The following is a 20,895-nucleotide window of genomic DNA, read 5'->3' on the forward strand; positions in this document are numbered from 1 at the left end:
AATGATTTTATGTACTACATGTAATATGAATACATATATATAATATATATGATAAATGAATACATAAATACATGGGAGAGAAGCAAAAGATTTTCCTTATAGTAGAATGCCAACTAATAAATGAAGAAGGAATGTTGGAAATAGAGAATCACTCTTTGACAACTATCTCAGAGAAGGCAATCACAAAGAGGGAGATAGTGAACTTAAGGTGGAGAGATCTGGTGGTCAATAAGATGACCAGAAGATCAAGATTAACATTATGGTGGTGAGACATAGTTGCAAGACAGTTGCTTCCTGATAAAACGCCCTGAGAAGTACACAGCATTGGTTCTGCAATTCCATGCAGTGGAGTTTCTGCAAAGAATGTATGACCTGAGTGGAAAAAGAGGAGACAGGGTTACGCTACAGAATAAAGCCCGTATTCTTTAAAATTGATAAGGACCTGAAAAGGAATTGTTCCAGATTGAAGAAGTCTGCAAAGATGTGACAATTAAATGCATCAGGAATTCCTGGATAGAACCCCGAAACAGAAAAAATCATTGTTGGGACAGTTGAAAAATTTGAACAGGGTCTGTGTATAGGATGATAGTGTTGTAACAAAATTGATTTCCTATGTAGGAGTGTGTCCTTAGTCTTAGGAAAATTTTCATTGACAGAGAGAATACAAAATTAACTGTTAATAATTAATAATAAAACATATAAAACAAATATTTACTCACCAATCACTTTAACAAAATAAGCATCTGCTTCAAAGTTATTTTTTAGTGTATGGATGGCAAAATCATTCTTTGTATATCCTTTACTTAGTACCACAATGTCCAAGATTCCCTGGAAAAAACATATACAAAAGTTGTAAGAACAAACCAGCAACTGAAAAACTAATGAAAATATATGCATGTTTATCATGTAAATATAAACCTTATTCACCTTGATTTTTAAAATAAAAATACTACTAAAAAATATAAAACCTTAAGAGAGAGAGAGAGGCAAACCAAGAAACAGACTCTTCTCTCTGGAGAACAAACTGATGGTTACCACAGCAGAGGTAGCTGGGGGGTGGGGGAAATGGTGATGGGGATTAAGGAGTGCACTTGTCATGAGTACTGGGTGTTATAAAGAATTACTGAATTACTATATTGTATACCTGAAACTAATATTACACTGTATGTTAACTAACTGGAATTTACATAAAAACTTAACCCCCCCCAAATCTTAGAATAATAAACAATAAACAAAATGAAAAAAATCTGTAATTTTAATCCCTGGAGATAACTGTTAACATTTTTGTATATTTCCTTCCAGTCATATTTGCCTGTATTTTTATTATAAAAGATTTATTATTTATTTTAGAAAGAGTGTGTGCAAGCAGGGGGAGGGGCAAAGGGAGAGGGAGAAACTCAAGCAGATTCCCTGCTGAGCGTGGATTCCCACGACCCTGAGACGCATGACCTGAGCAGAAATCAAGAGTCGGATGCCTAACCGACTGAGCCACCCAGGAGCTCCTGCATAAATTTTTAAAGGCCTATGAAATGGACTGCTAAAGTGTTTTCAACCGTCAGAGGAAGAGAACACTTTTTTATCTGTCCTGGTGACCATGGCATATTAACATTATTTCTCCCTAAAAAGAGGGAAGTCGTGCTGATTTTATTGGGGGAAAAGGTATGCTCATTTAAATTTCCACTTTACTGATTATTTTATTTATTTATTTATTTATTAAAATCGTTTTGATTATACTTGACATACAATATTACATTAGTTTGAGGGGTACAACATAGTGACTCAACTGTATATCTTATGCTATGCTCACCACAAGTGCAGTCCATTCCATTGATTCTTTTTTTTTTTTTTTTTAAAGATTTTATTTATTTGACAGAGAGAGACACAGTGAGAGGGAACACAAGCAAGGGGAGTGGGAGAGGGAGAAGCAGGCTCCCGGCCGAGCAGAGAGCCCGATGTGGGGCTCGATCCCAGGACCCTGGGATCATGACCTGAGCCGAAGGCAGACGCTTAACGACTGAGCCACCCAGGCGCCCCCATTCCACTGATTCTTAATGATACTGATCATTTGCCGTATTTTTTTGTATATTAGCCACATGTGATTTTTCTGTAAATTGACTATGTTCTGTTTTTCCAGTGGTAGTTTTTGGTGACTTATATCAGTTTGTATAAACCCTTTTTATATTAAAGATACTATTTGACTCTTTCATAGTAAATTTATTTCCCAGATTTAAAAACAATTTGAAATTTCATTTGATGTTTTTTTTTATGTACAGAAATTAAAAACTTCTTTGTAGGGGTGCCTGGGTGACTCAGGCAGTTAAGTGTCTGACTCTTGATTTAGGCTCAGATCATGATCTCAGGGTTGTGAGATCAAGCCCTGCGTCGGGCTCTGTGCTGGGCGTGGAGCCTTGCTTAGGATTCTCTCTCTCCCTCTCCCATTGCCCCCTCCCCCTTCCTCTCTCTAAAAAAAATTATTTGTAGTCAATTCTGTTTATTTTTCCCCTTATAATATTTTTGCCAATTACTTTTATGCGCCCCTCCACCCTTCCTCTCTCTAAAACAAATTATTTGCAATAAATTCTCTTGATTTTTCCCCTTATGATATTTCTGTTAATTACTTTTATGCTTGTCAACTGTTAATAAAAAGTGAAATAACATGACATTTGGTAGCAGAAAGAAGAAAACAAGAACCTGGACAATTCATATAATTGAGAATCAGCCTGTTACAACAAAACCAAACCAAACCAAAAATGTTACAACCAAACCAAACCAAAACCAAAAATTATGTTAGGAGGAGACATAAATGTCCTGATGGACATTGAATTTTTTAAAAAAATAAGCAAGTTATTTTACAAGGATGTACTGTGATATATTAACTCTAGGATTTAACACATTTTTATCAGAATTTATTATTTTTCTGAGTGGTAAACTGGCTTTTCACATTAGCATGGAGGCAACCAGGGCCCTGAGGGCCTTTCATTGTCACCTGGCAACTGAAGACAGAGTCACAACCATCTGTGGCAAGAGATGCTCCTTCCAGTTCACAAAGTTAAAAGGGGGTGCTGCCTTTTCTGTGACCTTGTACAGGTTCAAGAGTCTGTCCTCTGTTGCCTGTGCTTTTGTCTATTGGTGCACATGCACATTTGCCAGCCTCAGAGCATGATTCTCTAGTGGTTTAATCTAAATAGCACAAAATGAGATAAAGGCGTTTTCATATTTCACTGTACTCATCAGCTAGTAGTGTCAATAAATTTGTTCCCTGTGCCATTTAACATTAAAAGGGGCTTTCTTTAATTAGCTCATTTGCTTTCTTTATCTCATCTACATTTTCTGGTCAAATAGGGTGACGTGAAAGTGAGATGAAGTGGATGGCAATTAGCCTCCACACACAGAGGAGAGCTCTGAACTCACATCTTCATAAATGTCAAAGAAGGTGGCAACCATGGCATCTCTGATTTGATTTAGGTCCATCAGCTCCCAGTAGACTTTAAACATACGATGTGCCCCCTCACAGCTTGCATTATTACAAGGAACATTCTCCAGTAAAAAGGCCTGCTGATTGCTGTAAGATAAAGGAAAGGTATTTAGTTAACAGAACGCATCAGTGCTGTGTAGTATCAGTTGTGCTGTATCTCCTGGAATCAAAGAGATGATAAATAGTATATAGTGAAATGACATGAAAACCCCCCCACATTTTATTGATAGTTGTACTGTGTCATAAAAAAATTAAATTGTTGGCTATCCTATGTGAGCCTTCAGCAAAAATTCTCTGAGGCTACCTGGTTGCTGGCCTCTCTCCTCTTACATGGAGTTTACAGGTGCATCCCTTCTTCCAACATTGCTAATTCAGTCACTGACCCTGTGGTTCCATTACTGAGTTCCTGGACACTGTCATTATCCCTTCTGATGTGTATAGCCCCTCAGATGAGTATATGCATTTTATTTTGTTATTTTTTTAATAAAGATTTTATTTATTTATTTGACACAGAGAGAGAGATAGTGAGAGAGAGCACAAGCAAGGGGAGCGGCAGGCAGGCAGAGGGAGAGGGAGAAGCAGGCTCTCCGCTGAGCAAGGAGCCCGATGTGGGGCTCGATCCCAGGACCCCGGGATTATGACCTGAGCCAAAGGTAGCCGCTTAACCGACTGAGCCACTCAGGCACCCCAAGTATATGCATTTTAAATGGAACCACTTGATATCCCCAAGTCTTAGAAACCCAAAGCAGTGAATCTATAACACAATTTCAACTTCCAGACAGGGAGTAGGGAGGATATTGCTGAGCTTCTCTTAGACAAAAGCACTGTACTTTCCATAGATATGAAGTCCTCCCTCTTATATGCTACTCTATAGGCAGAGTGGTTATGAGCTTAGATTCTGGAGCCAGATTACCTGGATTCAAATCCTGACTGTCATTTAGTAGCTATGTGACCTTGACTAAATTAATGAAGACTCATATCCTTATTTGTAAACCGAGTAATTAGAGTACTCATAGGATTGTTGTAAAAATGAAATACTGGGGGCGCCTGGGTGGCTCAGTCGTTAAGTGTCTGCCTTCGGCTCACATCATGATCCCAGGGTCCTGGGATCAAGCCCTGCATCGGGCTCCCTGCTCTGCAGGAAGCCTGCTTCTCCCTCTCCCACTCTCCCTGCTGTGTTTCCCTCTCTTGCTGTGTCTCTTTCTATCAAATAAATAAATAAATCTTTAAAAAAAAAAAAGAAATACTCAATGTGAAGTATTAGAACAATTCCTGTCATCCAGTTAGATCCAGTTGGATCTCAATAAAAGTGTTTATATTATCATCATTCTTATTTCTATAGTGCAACACTATGCCATGCAAAAATATTTCCTCTAGAAACAGGAGTAACTTTCGTAGTGTGATTTATGTAATGGTTCCTATTATAGGCATTTCCCAATGTATACAGTCCTTTAGTTCCCTCTACTTATACAAAAAAATAATAGATTAAAGGTCTTAAAGTTTACTACTGCTCAATTTTATCTAATAATAATAATAATAATTATTATTTTTGAGAGAGGGCGAGTGGGGGAGGGGAGGGGCAGAGGGAGAGAGAGAAACTTAAGCAGGCTCCACGCCTACCACAGAGCCTGACGTGGGGCTCGATCTCACGACCCTGAGATCATCACCTGAGCCGAAATTAAGAGTCAGACACTTAAATGACTGAGCCACCCAGATGCCCCTCTAATAATTAATTAATTAACTAATTAATTAAATAAAGATTTTTTTTAAAATTTATTTTTTTTGACAGAGAGAGAGACAGCGAGAAAGGGAACACAAGCAGGGAGAGTGGGATAGGGAGAAGCTGACTTCCCGCTGAGCAGGGAGCTGGACGTGGGGCTCGATCCCAGGACCCTGGGGATTATGACCTGAGCCGAAGGCAGACGCTTAACGCCTGAGCCACCCAGGCGCCCCACCTAATAATTATTTTAAATAAAGCTAAAAAGACATTTCTTTTGAAAATTTTTCGTATTTCATATGTAAATATTACTTTGGGTCTGGACAATTTGTAAAAGAAAAAAAGCTCTATTATAAGGAAAATTTCTTAGTGTTTATAATACAGTAAGGGAACCTAATGTATAAAATTTTCAATTTGCATTATGTACCAAATATATGATTGACTTCAAATTATTTTTCTCAATAAAAATTCCAACACAAATAGTTCCTAAGAACAATTCATTAACAAAGAAAAAAAAAACCTCCCAGATTATAACAATTAAAAACAATTAAAAACGCTGAGGTGACTTTGCTCAAGACCTAACATAATTTCCAGGTAATTTAACCATCCTACCTTTTTAGCTAAAGAATTTTACTAGATATTTCACAGAAATGAAGAATATTCTATTTTGTTATTAGGAGATTATATTAAAACATGAGAATATGTGATAAAGGAAGCCTTTCTACATCTTCTGTAACCAATGTATTATACTCACCGACCTTTTCAGTGACTGTGCGCCACTAACTTCCCTTCTCAAAGTGCATGAATTTCATTATTAGAACTATGGCTGCAATTTCAAACACACAACACAACCTACAACAGAAACTCTAACTGTAGTTTTACAATTAAAAATGTCATTTTAATTTTTCATACGAGTTTGTAAAGATTATAAATGCCATGAACCATGGCTCTTGTCTCATTGCTCACTATATTGGTTTTGCACTATGGAACTTGGGGTCTGTAAATTTTCAGTTAAGTTTTACTAAACCCTACACGCATAGCCCAACATCTCACTTTTATAAATGAAATTCCATTTAACCACAGGAAGGAAGAACCTTGATCCATTTGGGTTGGAAATCCATGAGGAGAAATGATCTTGCTTCTTTTGGGTCTGTCTCTTGATGTGTTATTGGCAATTACAACCAGTTTATCTTTTTCAAAACTGTTTTTTTCAAAACTTACAAAGTTATTGTAAAATTCAAGTAATAGAGACATTTAAAAAAATGAAATTCATCCTTTCCAGGGACAACCATTGTTAATAATTAGGTATACATCTTTTCAAACCTTCTTCTGGGAACATACAAATATGTAAGTATATATATCCTTAAAAAAACCCATTTGGGTTCTACTACACAGATTTTTCTACAACTTATTTCTTTACATTCAATAATATAGCATACACAGGGCAAAGGGATATCGTCTGAATGAGGACTTCTGATATCTATTTTGAAAAGTCCCCTCAGAAAAGCTGTACTAGATTATATCTCCCACCAGCAGCCCATCAAATTGCCTGTTTCTCCACATGCGCATTCTTTTCAATGGATACTCCACAATATGGCTAAGCCATCACCAGTTTTAACACCCTGCTTTTGATAGGCAGTCTTCAATTGTTCTCCATTACAGCGTACCACACATTCACAAACATATAAATGTTATTTTCTCTTGGGAATTTGTACAAAGATTTCCAAATAATAGTCATCAGGTCAAAGAATATGCATATTTTAAATGTCCATAGGTAAAGCTAAATGGTCCTCTAAAAAAGGTACCAATTTGTATTTCTAGTAGTGTATGAGTATATCCTCCATATCTTGCCAATATTAGTATTATTGCTTCTTATGTTTGCCAATTGGGTAGCTTAAAAATCTCATTCTCCTGATTATAAGAGCAGCTATTAGTTTAAAAAAAATTTTTTTTTAAAAAGATTTTATTTATTTATTAGAGAGAAAGAGAGAGTGTGTGTGAGAGGGTAGAGGGGTGGTGCGGGGAGAGGAAGAGGGAAAGAATCCCAAGCAGACTCCGAGCTGAGTGTAGAGCCCTGATGTGGGGCTTGATCTCAGGACCATGAGATTACGACCTGAACGGAAGCCAAGAATTAGACACTTAACCGACTGAGCCACCCAGGCGTCCCTGAGTATTATTTTTATATTTATCAGCTATTTGTGTTTCTTCTTGGAATTGGCACTTAAGTATATATTTTAAATTATTGATTTTTAGGACATCTCTGATTGTTAGGGGGTATTAACACCTTACCTGTTATTCTGATATCATTATTTGTAACATAAGGGCAAAAATAGTATATTAATTCAAATGGCTGTTGTAAGGATTAAATGAGAAAGTACATGATAAAGAGTTCAGTAAAGTGCCCGAAACACAGCACAGCATACATTCAATATTTGCTGTGATTATTGTTATTATTATTATTATTATTATATGTGATGTTACTACTGATATATTGCAAACATTTTGCCCCAGCCTTTTATTTTGTTTTAAAAATTTATGGTGTTCTTCACTGAAAAGTTTATAACATTACATAGTCATCTATGTCAATATTTTTATTCATGGCACTGTAAGAAATGTTGAAGTGAGTCCATCATGCAGATGGAAAATGAAACCAGATGAATACTACATTTACACAAAGGAACGAAGAGCAGTGAACATGTTAAATATGTGGGAAGATAAAAAATATTTTTTCTTATTATTGAAGCCTCTTTAAAGATAACTGATACTTAAACACAGTGTGATATGAATGACATAAGGAGATATAACATGTGTGAAATGGCAGCACCAAGGCCAGGAGGGGGGAAATGAAAATGTGCCGTTGTACCGTTCTCCAACTGGAAGTGAAGTGGTGCGATACTGTTTGAAGACAGACTGGGATAATTTAAAGACGCATCCACTAAAATGATAAGATTTATAGTTAATAATTAAACAAAAAAGACAAAATGGAATCATAAAAAATGCTCACCTAGTTCAAATAAAGGCAGGAAGGGGAAAAGGCAACACTGCTGGCGGGAGTGTAAATCGGGGCAGCAACTATAGCAAGCAGTATGGAGGCTCCTTAGAAAAATCAAACGCAGAACCATCACATGATACAGCAATCCCACTTTTTGGGTAGATATTGAAGGAACTAAAATCAGAATCTCAAAGAGATATTTGAAGTTCTGTGTTCACTGCAGTAATATTTACAATAGCCAAAATATGGAAACAATCTAAATGTCCATCAATTGATGAATGGATAGAGAAAAGGTGGCATGCATGTGTGTGTGTGTCTGTACACTGGAATATTATTCAGCCTTAAAAAAGAAAGAGACATTTGAAACAACAAGGATGAACCCAGAGGAGATCATGCTAAATGAAATAAGGCAGACACAGAAAGACAAATCCTATTTGATCTTATATGTAGAATCTAAAAACAGTGAACTTAGAGAGTAGCATGGTGGTTGCCAGGGGTGGCATTTTCAGTTATAAGATAATTAAATTCAGGGGATCTAATGTACAGCATGGTGACTACAGTTAACAATACCATAGTGTATACTGAAAGTTGTTATGAGAATAAAGTTTTAATGTTCTCACTATAACAACATGAACAAGAAAATGGTAATTACATGAGAAGAAGGATGTTAACTAACCTTAATGGAGTAAACACTTTGCAATATACATGCATGATGATGTTTATCATCACACTGTACACCTTAAATTTACAGAATGTTATATGTAAGTTATATCTCATAAAGCTGAAAAAAAGAAATTAATAAAAACATTCAAAAAATCTCCAAATAATTGGATATTAAATGAAACACTACTACTAAAAATCTATGAGTAAGTAAAACAAGGAATCAAAAAGGAAATTACAAAGTACTTTGAACTTGATGAAAATGAAGACACACATATCAAGCATTTATAGTATGTCACTAAAATAGTTTTTAGAGGCAAATTTATAGCACTAAGTACTTTATTAGAAAAGAAGAAAAGTCTCAAAACAATGACCTCAGTTTCTTTCCTAAGAAACTAGAAATAGAAGAGCAAATGAAATGTGAAATAAGCAGAAGAAAGGGAATAACAACACAGAGCAAAGTAATGAAGTAGAAAACAAAAACAATAGAGAAAATCAATGAAACCAAAAGATGGTTCTTTCTGAAGAAAATTTTAAAACTGATAAACCTTCAACTAAAATGGGGGAAGACACAAAGTACAATTATGGTGAATGAGAGAGGTTACACAACTACAGAGTTTACTGGTATTAAAAGATAATAAAGGAATGTCACAAAAAACTTTGTACCAATGTAATTGACAAATTAGATGAAATGAACAAATTTCTTGGAACTCACAAGTTACCAAAGTACACTGAAGATGAAATGGATAAAGAAAGAAATTGAAATTATAGTTTTATATCTTCTAAAAAAGTCTGAAAAAATCCAGGCCCAGATGGCTTCACTTATTATTCTACTAAATATTTAGAGAAGAAATAATGCCAATTCTGCACAAACTCCTCAGAAAAGAGATGAGGGAGACACGCTTCCCAACTCATTCTCTGACACTGAATTATACATGAAAATTAGACATCACAAGAAAACTACAGACTAATATTCCTCATGAACACAGATGGAAGTATTTTAACAAAATTCTAGTAAATTGAATCTAACAGTACATTCAGATTTTGCTTTGCATAGTACAGTGTTCACTGAAACTTGTGCATTTTGGAACCATGTCTGTGCTTCATGATTTGCCAGAGAACCATGCAAAGAGAGGACATGGCTCTGATATGGACATGTTTCAGTGACCAAAGTACCTTGCAAAATGAAGACTGTGGGTACATAAAAAAGATAACAATTATGACCAACTAGGGTTTACTGCAGGAATGCAAAGTTGCTTTAATATTTTAAAATAAATCAGTGTGATTCAGTAGATTAATAAAAACAGGAAAACCATACAATCATCTCAATAAAGATAGAAAAATTATTTGACAAAATCCAATTTGGATCTAAACTCTCAGCAAACTAGGAATAGAAGGAACTTTCTCAACATGATATAGGGCATCTACAGAAAACCTACAACAAACATCATACTAATGATGAAAGACTGAATGTTGTTCTTCTAAGATCCTTGTTTCTACAAGGCAAGGATGTATGCTTTCACCACTTCCACTCAACATTGTACTATAGGTTCTAGCCATTGCAAATGAGAAGAAAAACAATCAAGGTATCCAGATTAGAAAAAAGTAAAACCGTCTTTATTCATAAATTATAAGGCCACCTATTTAGAAAACCCTATAATATCTAGAAAAAAACAAGTAGAACTAATCAGTTGAGCTAGGTAGCAGAACACAAGATTAATATACAAAAGTGAACTGTATTTCTATATATTTGCAAACAACAATCAGAAATTGAGGGGCTCCTGGGTGGCTCAGTTGGTTAAATGGCTGCCTTCAGCTCAGGTCATGATCCTGGGGTCCTGGGATGGAGCCCTGAGTTGGGCTCCCTGCTCAGTGGGGATCCTGCTTCTCCCTCTGCCTCTGCCTGCTTGTGCTCTCTCTCTCTCTGTCAAATAAATAAATAAAATCTTTAAAAATAAATAAATACTTCATTCCTTAAAAAGAATTGAAATAAAAAAGTACCAGTGATAAATCACAAAATGAAATACTTAGATATCTGACAAAAGAAGTATAATGAAAGCTATAACACGTGGTGAAAAAATAAACAGACACACACACAGACACAGAGTTCATGGGTTCAAAGACTCAATATTGTTAGGATGTTAACTATCCCCACACTGATTTACAGAGTCAATGTACAGAAGTTGCCCCTTATCCACGGTTTCACTTTTAGTAGTTTTGGTTACTCCCAGTGACCTGTGGTCCAGGAGGAGATGATCCTACTTCTGACATATATTAAAAGCTCAACTGTAGCCTAACACTACATCACAATGTCTGCATCATTCACTTCACTTCAACTTATCATGTAGGGATTTTGTCATCTTACATGATCACAAGAAGGGTGAGTACAGTACAATAAAATATTTTGAGAGGCCACATTCATATAACTTTTATTATAGTATATTATAATTCTATTTTATTATTAGTTATTAATGTTAATCTACTGTGCTTAATTTAGATATTAAATTTTATCATAGTTATGTATGTACAGGGAAAACAATATATATGGTTCAGTACCATCAGCAGTTTCAGGTATCCATCAGGGGTCTTGGCACATATTCCCCATGGATAAAGGGGAGAGGGATACTGCAGTATCAATCCAAATTTCTGCGGACTTTAAACAATTTTTTTTTTGGCAAAAACTGAAAATAGCCTAAAATTGATAGAAAACACCAAAGATCTAAAATAGTCAAAATAACTTTGAAAAAGAATAATGTTGGGGGACTTAGACTATCTGAATTTACTACTCATTATAAATAAACAACAGTCAAACCATTGTGGTATTGCTGCAAAGATGAACAGCAGATCATTGGAACAGAAGAGAGTGAAGAAATATACCCACTGACATACATATGGCCAATCGATTTTCTTCAAAGTTCAAAAGTAACTGAGTAGAAAAAGAATTCTTTGTTCTTCTTTTTTTTTTTTTTTTAAAGAAATTCTTTTCAATAAATGGTTCTGGAACAGTTTACAAAAACATAAGCTTGGATCCATATCTTGTACCATATAGAAATATTAACTCAAAATGGATCATAGACCTACATGTAAAATGTAGGACTTAAAAAAAAATTCTAAGGGAGGGCATAACTCATTGTGACTGAGTTAGGTAAAGATTTCTTAGATATGACACTAAAAATCACAATCCATAAAAGAAAAATTGATAAATGGACTTTTTAAAAATTAAGCACTTCTTGCCCCTTAAAAGACACACCATTCAGAGTACAAAGAGATAAGCCAGAGATGAAAAAAATATTTGCAAATAATAATAGTAAAGGATTTGTATATAAAGAACTTTCAATTAAGAAAACAAATATCTCAGAGAAAATATGGGCAAAAGATTTGAACAGACACTTCATGAAAGATCTATGAAAAGCAAATAATTACATGAAAAGATATTAAAAAATCATCAGTTATTACAGGAATTGAAATTAACGCTACACAGAGCTACACTACAAATAAAATAACTGAAGTTAAAAAGACTGACCATACCAATGTTGAAAATGTGAACCAACTGGAACTGTTTGGCATTTTCTCAAAAAGTTAAACACACACCTTCCCGAAGACCAGATATTCCATTCCTTTATTTGCCCAAGACAAATAAAAGCTCCTGTCTACACAATGACTTTTACAAGAGTGATCATAGCAGATTATTCGTAATAACCAGATCTGATAAAAACCCAATGTCCAGCAACATGTAAATGGATATAATAAGCAAATTATATCTGTACATTGGAATACTCCTCAGCCATAGCAGCAATTAACTAAGATACATGTAACAGTATGGATGAATCTCAATATTATAATGCTGAGTGAAAGAGCCCAGACATAAAGAGCATATAATCCATGATGTCATTGATATAAAATAGTAGAAAATGCAATCTAATCTACAGAGACAAAAGGAAAACTGGTGGTTGCCTGTGGGATCAGGGAAGGGTGAAAGGGGTGGAAGGACTGGAAGGGTAGATTACCAAGGATTAAAAAGAAACTTCTGCGAGTTCTGTATATGCTCTTTATCTTGATTGTAGTGGTATTTGTATAGGTGGTATATGTCAAAACTTATCAACGTACACACTTCAAAGATGTGCACTTTGTGTCAATTAAACCTCAATAAAGCTTTTTAAAATAGATGTTACTCCTTCATGAGAAAAAGCAAAAACACAAGCAACAAAAGGAAAACTAAATTTGACATCATCAAAATGAAAAACATTTGTGCTTCAAATGACACCATCAAGAAAGTGAAAAAGAAAGTGAAAAGATGACTCAGCATGAGAGAAAAATTGCATATCATATATCTGTTGAGGGACTTGTATGTAGATTATATAAAGAATTCTTGTACCTCAATAATACAAAAGCAAATAACTCAATTTTAAATGTGGCAAAGGATCTAAATGAACAATTATTGAAGATACACACACAATGGCCAATAAGCACATGAAAAGAAGCTCAAAATCATTAGTCCTTAGGAAACTGCAAAACACAATGAGATAACATTTCATATTCATTAGGATGGCTACAATAAAAAAGACAAATGCTGGTAAGGATGTGGGAAAACTGGAACACTCATACACAGCTGGTGGGAAAGTAAAATGGTACAGCTGCTCTGGAAAACAGTCTGATAGTTTCTCAAAGGGTCAGACATAGAACTCCATTCTGAAGTATATTCCACTCCTAGGTATATCTCAGAGAAATGAAACACATCTCCACAAAAACCTGTATATGAATGTTCATAGCAGTATTATTCATAATAGCCCCCAAAGTAGAAACAACACACATACCATGTTCATTCACACGATGAATGAACAAAATGTGGTATATCCATACAATGGAATTTATTCAAAGACAGAAAGAAATGAGGTACTGGTACATGCTATCAAATGGATGAGCCTTGAAAACATTATGCTAAGACAAACAAGCCAGTCACAGAATATCATGTATTGTTTGATTGCATTTACATGAAATGTCCAGAATAGGCAAAACTAGAGAGACAGACTAGCGGTTTCCTAGGGCTGGTAAGATTGGAGACTGATGATGAAGGTCTCCAGGGATTTCTTTTCAGGGTAATGAAAAATGATCTGACATTGACTGTGGTGATGGATGCACAACTTGGTGAATATACTAAAAGCCACTGAATAGTATACAGTGAATGGGTGAATTGTATGGTGTGTGAATTCTATCTCAATAAAGCTGTTAATAAAAAACAGAATTGCAGAAAATTTTAACCCATTAAAAAACCCATGGGAATTGTTTAAAAGATATAACATGTAAAATTCACATATCAAATGCCTCTGAATAGGCTGGTATTTATACATCTAGCATGCAGCCTTTTGAGGCTGATTTTAATTTCTCTTTCAAGTCTATAAAATTGGTGTTATTTCTTGATACATTACCACTTGACAAAGCTAGGTTTATTCCAGGTTGTTAATATGCTGTGTGTGTCTGTCTTATTTCTCATTAAGAAAGGTAGCTGATGGATCATTTAACTTAAGTTTGATTTTCTCCCTGGCTGCTCTTAGAGCTTGTGTGTCCACTTTAGTCATTTCTATCTCCAGTGAGTTCTGCTCTTCTAGATTGTCCTTAACTCTCTTCCTCTTAATTCCCCAATTTCATTATCAGCCTAGGCTCATATGGAAGGAAAAGAGCTTCAATTTGAGGATATGACTATCTTTCTGCGTAAACCTTAAGAAAGGCAGCTCTACACACAGAAGAAAAACAAATTAAGAAGAGAACCAAATACATCCATTAGGAATCCTCTAAAAATAAAACAATTTTTTTATTTTTAAATTGCTGCTCTGAAACCATGCTGCCAGTTATTGGTAAATGCAGAATCCTCAGCTAATATAACAAGGTAAAGCTTCACTTTGAAATACTAAAAATTATTGAAGTTTCTGTAGTATAGACTGACAACTGGAGATGTTCAAAAGAGTTGATAAATTTGATATCCAGAATAAAGTTCACTTGAGCTTTGGGTAAAAGCAGTACATTTATTCACCAAACAGCATCTAGGATATAAGATTCAGTGGGTAGATAGTAAATGTTTCTTGAATGAAAGGAGGAAGTAAGCATGTTTTGTAGAGCAAGGCCAAGTGAAAGGCAAAACTTAACAGGATGTAAGACTGACTGCTAAAAGTTCCTGTTAAATAAATGGTTAGAAAATATTTTGTTATGTTTTAATATATCTTTATCCAAAGATGTCCTGTATACTGGTCAATTTGGTAGCCACTACATCTCCTTTCTAGGTATTATGATATTTGTGTTTTCTATTATGAAAAATCAAATATAATGGTCATTTTATCTGTTAGTTGGGCAATGATACAAACAGGATATTCAGACTCCAAGAGTGAGAAATTCATGGACATATCACAACTTATAAAGTACACATGCAAAAGGAACAAAGGTTGGTTAGGAAATTATACAGTTCTGGTTTAGTTATTAATACTGTAGGATGCAGATGAGTTGGATAAGGGGAAAGGGAGAGGGAAAATGAGGAAAGAGATAGGGAAATGAAGGATGACCTCTGCATTTCCGATTTGAGAAACTGAGTGAGCCACCACCTGAGATAACAGTACACAAAGAACAGGTTTAGGGGAGAGAAGATACTTTCAGGTTTGGGGTGCCATAGGTAGAGCATTCAGGTAATACATTTTTAAAAAATTTTTACTCTCTTTATTGTTATTCCTAAACATTTATTCATCTAATTATAGCCTAGATTTTGGACTTTGGAGAAAGGTTTTGTTTGAGGAAAGCCTTTCTTTTTTTCCCCCTGCAATGCCAACCCCCCCAACCCCCCACCATCAAAAAAGAAAAGAATGTTCTAATTGTGTACCATCATGTGTCTAGAAAGAGCCCCACATACCGTGAATCTGGGGTCCTGGCTCTGATCCCAGTTCTGCCCACATAGGGACTATGATTGTGGGGAAGTTGCTCCGTTTCCTGGAAATCATTTTCCCCATCCAAAAACTTAATGATTTCATCTCCCTCTCTGGTGTGGGAGGATTCAATTCAATGTCAACACTGCTAGGCAACCATTAACTGGATGCTCATAAGAAAGAAGCCTGCAAAAGCCAGCTCTAAAGCCAGGAGCCTGGTTCAAAAATTACCTCTGGCCCTTCTGCTGTGTGACATTGCATAAATTATTAACCTCTCTGGGCCTCAAAGTGCACATGTGTAGGAATGCTAAAGTCAGAATTGCTGTGGAAATCAACTGAGATGAGGGGGCCTAAAACATCTGAGCCCGTGGCTGGTGTATCACTCCTTGCCTAGAAGGGGAAGATCCATCAGGCTCTAATATACACAAGTGTAAGGTTGAGATAAAGGGATTTAAAAGTCCTAAGCTTATAAGTGGCAATTAAAATAGCCAAAGTAGATGATGAACATGCAGAGGAGAACAAAGGGCTGGGAATGGAACCCTGAGAAACACCAATATTTAAGGTGGCCAAGATGAAAAGGAGTTCTCAGAAGAGATAATATAGGAACAGTTAGAGAGGATATAGAGAGAACCAACAGAGTTTTAAGAGTCAATCATCAACAACCAAATGTAGGCAAGAATCTGGTGACATAAAGACTGTGAAGTATCCACTGGATTTGTCAATTAGAAGTTACTGGGGCTAAATGAAAGGTTTAGAGGAGTGGAGTGGGCTAGTATGACAGGTTAAGGGTGAATCTGAGGTGATAAAGTAGAGACTGTCCAGAGTCACAATTTTTTTTTTCTAAGTTTGGAGAGACTTACACCTATTTAAATAAAAGAGGGTGGAATGAGAAGATTTTGAAGGCAAAGGAGAGGGGGTACTTAGGTTGACTTGAAGTAGAGAGGGTATCACACAGGGACAGAGGAATCAATGAGGAAATTGTTACAGTAATTCAGAGTAAGGAGACAGTGACTTGATCTAGGGAAGTGGTAGTGATGATGAAAAGAAAGGAAACCTGAAATCACACTGTGAAAGTAGACTGTACCTGTCTGGTGGGGGACAAAGGCAATTTAACTTTTCTACGCTAAAATGATTGGGGCCATGATAATACTTTGCAGTAAACAGGGAATTATGAGAAAGGGTTGGCTATAAAGAGAAGGGGAGGAGGTATGATTATGGTTGGATAGTTACATGACAGAGAAGACCACACGTGAGATACTGATCTGGGAGTTATTCACCTAGAAGTTAAGATGACTTGTGCTATAAATATGAGTGAAATAGCCCAGGAGAGAAATGTAGGAAGTATCAATAGTTGAAGATTCTACCTTGTGGAATGTCCTTGGGGGCAGATAAGAGAGTAAAACCAAAAACAAAACCAACAATTCAGTGATGGAGAGAAACCTGTCATTTGACATCAGAAATGATTTTTTTGAATATGTGAACTTAAGCTAAATATGAAATCTCATGTGATTTTTTTTAAGTTATGCTGTAAGACAGTGCAAGCATTCAGTAACTGAAGGTTGGTTAAATTAACCTAATGGAATGTTTTACAATTATTAAAATAATAAAAGTAATAATTATTGACATAAAATTGTTCAAAATATGTACAGTGAGAAAAACATGTCACAAGACAGTATTAATTATATGATCTTGTTTTGTAATACAAACAAAACGTCATGTACATACCCTTACACACACTCGTAAGCACACAGAGGCTTAGAGCAGGTTTTGGAAGGTGTATATCCAAGATTAATGGTGGTTGTCTCTTGGTAGGCAGGGTTTTAGGTATGTTTTACTTTATTTCTTTTGATACGAACGTATATTTCTGTAGTAAGCAGAAAACAGTGTTTTCCTATACTAACCAGTCACTCTTTCACATCACCTATTTTAACTCATTGCATAATCTTAGAACTACCTTATATTTTTCCTATTTTTGATTTGCTTGTTTATTGCCTACTTTTCCCAAATTTCTCTCTCTTATTCACACTATATCTTTAGCATCCAAAGTTTGCTTCAATACAATAGGCACTCAATAAATATTTAAGTAAAATTTAACAAGTAATGCTTTTGTAATAAAAATAAACACTAAAAGATTAATTTATTGTTAAATGCTGTTTCTCCTAAGGTCCTCTATTTTAGAAGTGACCAGTAAGTTATAAGCAAAGGAAAATGGTGGAGATATAGTCTGCTTGATAGGGACTTTACCCCCCATAACACTCTGAATCTGAGGACAAACATTTCTCTGGGCTGCCTGGTGAGATACCTCAGAAGGCCCAGAATAGCCCGGACTGTTGTACAAGAAAAGACTGAATGTGACAAGTTGATAGGACTCATTTTTATAAAAGAATAACCTCAGAACACACACAAATCTTGTGTCCTCCAGGTAAGCTCCTTGTGATGTTTTATACTTATTTCAGTGTCCTTGCTTACAGTGTTTTTCTGATTCCTCTTTGTGGATGCCTTCAGAAACTGTTGAGTCTTTTGTCATCCTCAGTGATGGTAAATCTTCAATGTGAGCAGTAAATGTGAACTTAAGTGTTATAGTTAAGGTCAGTAAATAGGTTGGTTAGTATAATACGTGTACAAAATCAAAGTATATATGAAGCAGTGAGACTTATGTAAACCTGACTCTTTAATGGACTTATTTTTATTGAGATATAATTCATACACCATAAAGTTCAGTTACAGTAATTCAGAGTAAGGAGACAGTGACTTGATCTAGGGAAGTGGTAGTGATGATGAAAAGAAAGGAAACCTGAAATCACACTGTGAAAGTATTTTAAAGTGTTCAATTTAGCAGTTTTTGGCATATTCACAAGGTTACACAACCATTGCCACTATCAAATTCCAGATTATTTTCATCACCCTCATAAGAAATCCCATACGCATTAGCCGTCACTCCCCAGACACGCAATTCTTACAGAAGAATTTCGGAAGTGTTTTAAACTTTACTAAAGAAATGTCTGTTCTATCAAGATGACTTCTCTGGACAACTGACTCATCTGTATCTATTATTTTTAGATAAATACCAGTCATATACATTTATATTTGTGGATACCAATGAAATTCAATCAACGAAAACAGACTTCTATCACCAGCCATATTTTCTTTTTACACCATGTTCTAAAACCAACTTCTATGAAATATCCATTAGTTCATGAAAAGTAAGAAATCCAATGTACTTGATTACCTGTGAGACAAAAGAACTAACCACATTTAAATTCAATTTTATCTTCTTGGGAAAGCTTGATAACATGCTGAGTTAAGATAATTATGTATCTTTAAAAAAGGGCATTGTCCCATCAATGAGAATGCATTAAAATAAGATTAAAGAGGAATGTATACATAATCACCTATTAAACCCTTTATTAAGCAGAGGACAAAATATTTAATTAACTAAAACTTTGAAAGAAAAAGCAAATGTAACACAATTAGTGCTTCTATAAAACCGAAAACTTTTTCCTAGTCAGGTCTTGGCCTTGAGTGACCCTAAGTGACCCAATTTAAGATTTAAGCTCATCATCCTAAATTACTTTTTACCCTTACTCAAAGGTAAGATAAAATTCTCTGTTCTTGGGATAATGATGGCTTTAAAACTGCCAAGTAATGGCATACCTATGATAATGAAAATTTATAGAAAATATCACTAAATAAACTATGACTCCCATGTTAGGATACTCATGCTAACAAATAACAAATTGTTGGAGATGTAGAATCTGGAACTACTGTGGGAAAGACCATGAGTTCACTGTATGTTCTATGGGAAAAAACCTGAGGAAGTGTGTTTAAATACCTAGTTATGATGCAATAGGAGCCTGAATTCCGTCATTCCATGATTTCTCCTTTGCTCTTTAGAACTCTATTTTAAACTCTACAGCATATGAAAAGTGACAATTATGTACCATTCTCACTTTGGTGATCTACTTGGTTTCTGATGTTCACTTATCAGAAAGGAGGGGAGTTTCTAAGACCTCTGAACATTTTAAAAAGCATTTTAAAAGCTTGGTTAACATGGATTTTATATACCAGATTTCTGTTATTTTAGCAGTTTCCCTTACTTGGATTCATGTTCCTAAAATCTTTTGATAAATTTCCCACACTTACCTGTGCATGTATTAGTGTTATTCTCCTCTGTTTAGTTGACATTAGTTGTCTACCTCCTGAAAGGCCTAAGACTGAATAATGTATTTTTTTGGAATGTGAGAATCCCAGGCCTCTACTCTGCTATTAAATTTCTTCAACTTAGCTGTTTTTGTATTACAAAGGGCACCATTTTGAAATGCCAATCATGAGGCTAAACCAAAATGCTAGCAAGTAAATATACTATAACAGGTATTTATAAAATATGGTACATTTTATATGACGGAGTTGTAACTTACACAAGCATAGATGCTCAAATCAGTAAAGTGAAAATCATGTACATATTGGAGTTGATCCATATACATTTAATGTCCTGAATTCTACTATATGTGTAAGGCTTGGCAGACTGAGGGAATAATATATAATCTTTTGTTCAATAATTCCAGAAATATAGTAAAAAGTCTAGAGAAATATATTTTCATATGTATTTTCTATCTCATTTTACAGTTTATGTGTAGGGAGGATTACACAAATCCATATATAAATATACAAATACATAAATATTTACAGGTTATTTAATGAATTTTTAAGAGTAATTTTTCCACTTTTAGATTGATTTCAAAGCCTAAATTATGATTCTGCCATATACCAAAATGCAAATAGTGATCATCTGTGGATGATATGATCATGGGCAGTTTTATTTTTTTATTTGTACTTTCTAAATTTCTATAATTTGAAGAATGTATAAAATAAAAAATACTATACTATGTTTACATTTATTTTTTAATATGTAACAGAAATCATGCCAGTAGAATATTAAAAAATAAACTACTCTTTTGAATAAAAACCTAATGTATGGTCATGAACAAATAAATGGTGCCAGAAAACACCATTACTACTCAACACTGTAATGAAAGTCCTGGCCAATGCAGTAAGACCAGAAAAAGAAATAAGAGTTATAACAATTCTATAGCAAGAGAACTAACTATCCTTATTTTCAAATGAAATGTCTATATACATGGGAAAT

General features: G+C 35.0%; 1 protein-coding gene across 1 annotated transcript in view; it reads right to left on the bottom strand.

The window, feature by feature from the left end:
* Window positions 1–20,895, bottom strand: part of ITFG1 (integrin alpha FG-GAP repeat containing 1) — a 317,151-nt gene that overhangs the window by 115,297 nt on the left and 180,959 nt on the right. Inside the window, exons 11-12 of the mRNA XM_032424181.1 lie at window positions 3,412–3,562; window positions 720–828 (exon numbers count right to left, since the gene is read on the bottom strand). Of these exons, the coding sequence (XP_032280072.1) occupies window positions 720–828; window positions 3,412–3,562 (260 nt within the window). The remainder of the gene's footprint in view (window positions 1–719; window positions 829–3,411; window positions 3,563–20,895) is intronic.

This window comes from Phoca vitulina, unplaced genomic scaffold, assembly GCF_004348235.1.
Source record: "Phoca vitulina isolate PV1807 unplaced genomic scaffold, GSC_HSeal_1.0 scaffold30, whole genome shotgun sequence".
In the NCBI taxonomy this organism is placed as follows: Eukaryota; Metazoa; Chordata; class Mammalia; order Carnivora; family Phocidae; genus Phoca; species Phoca vitulina.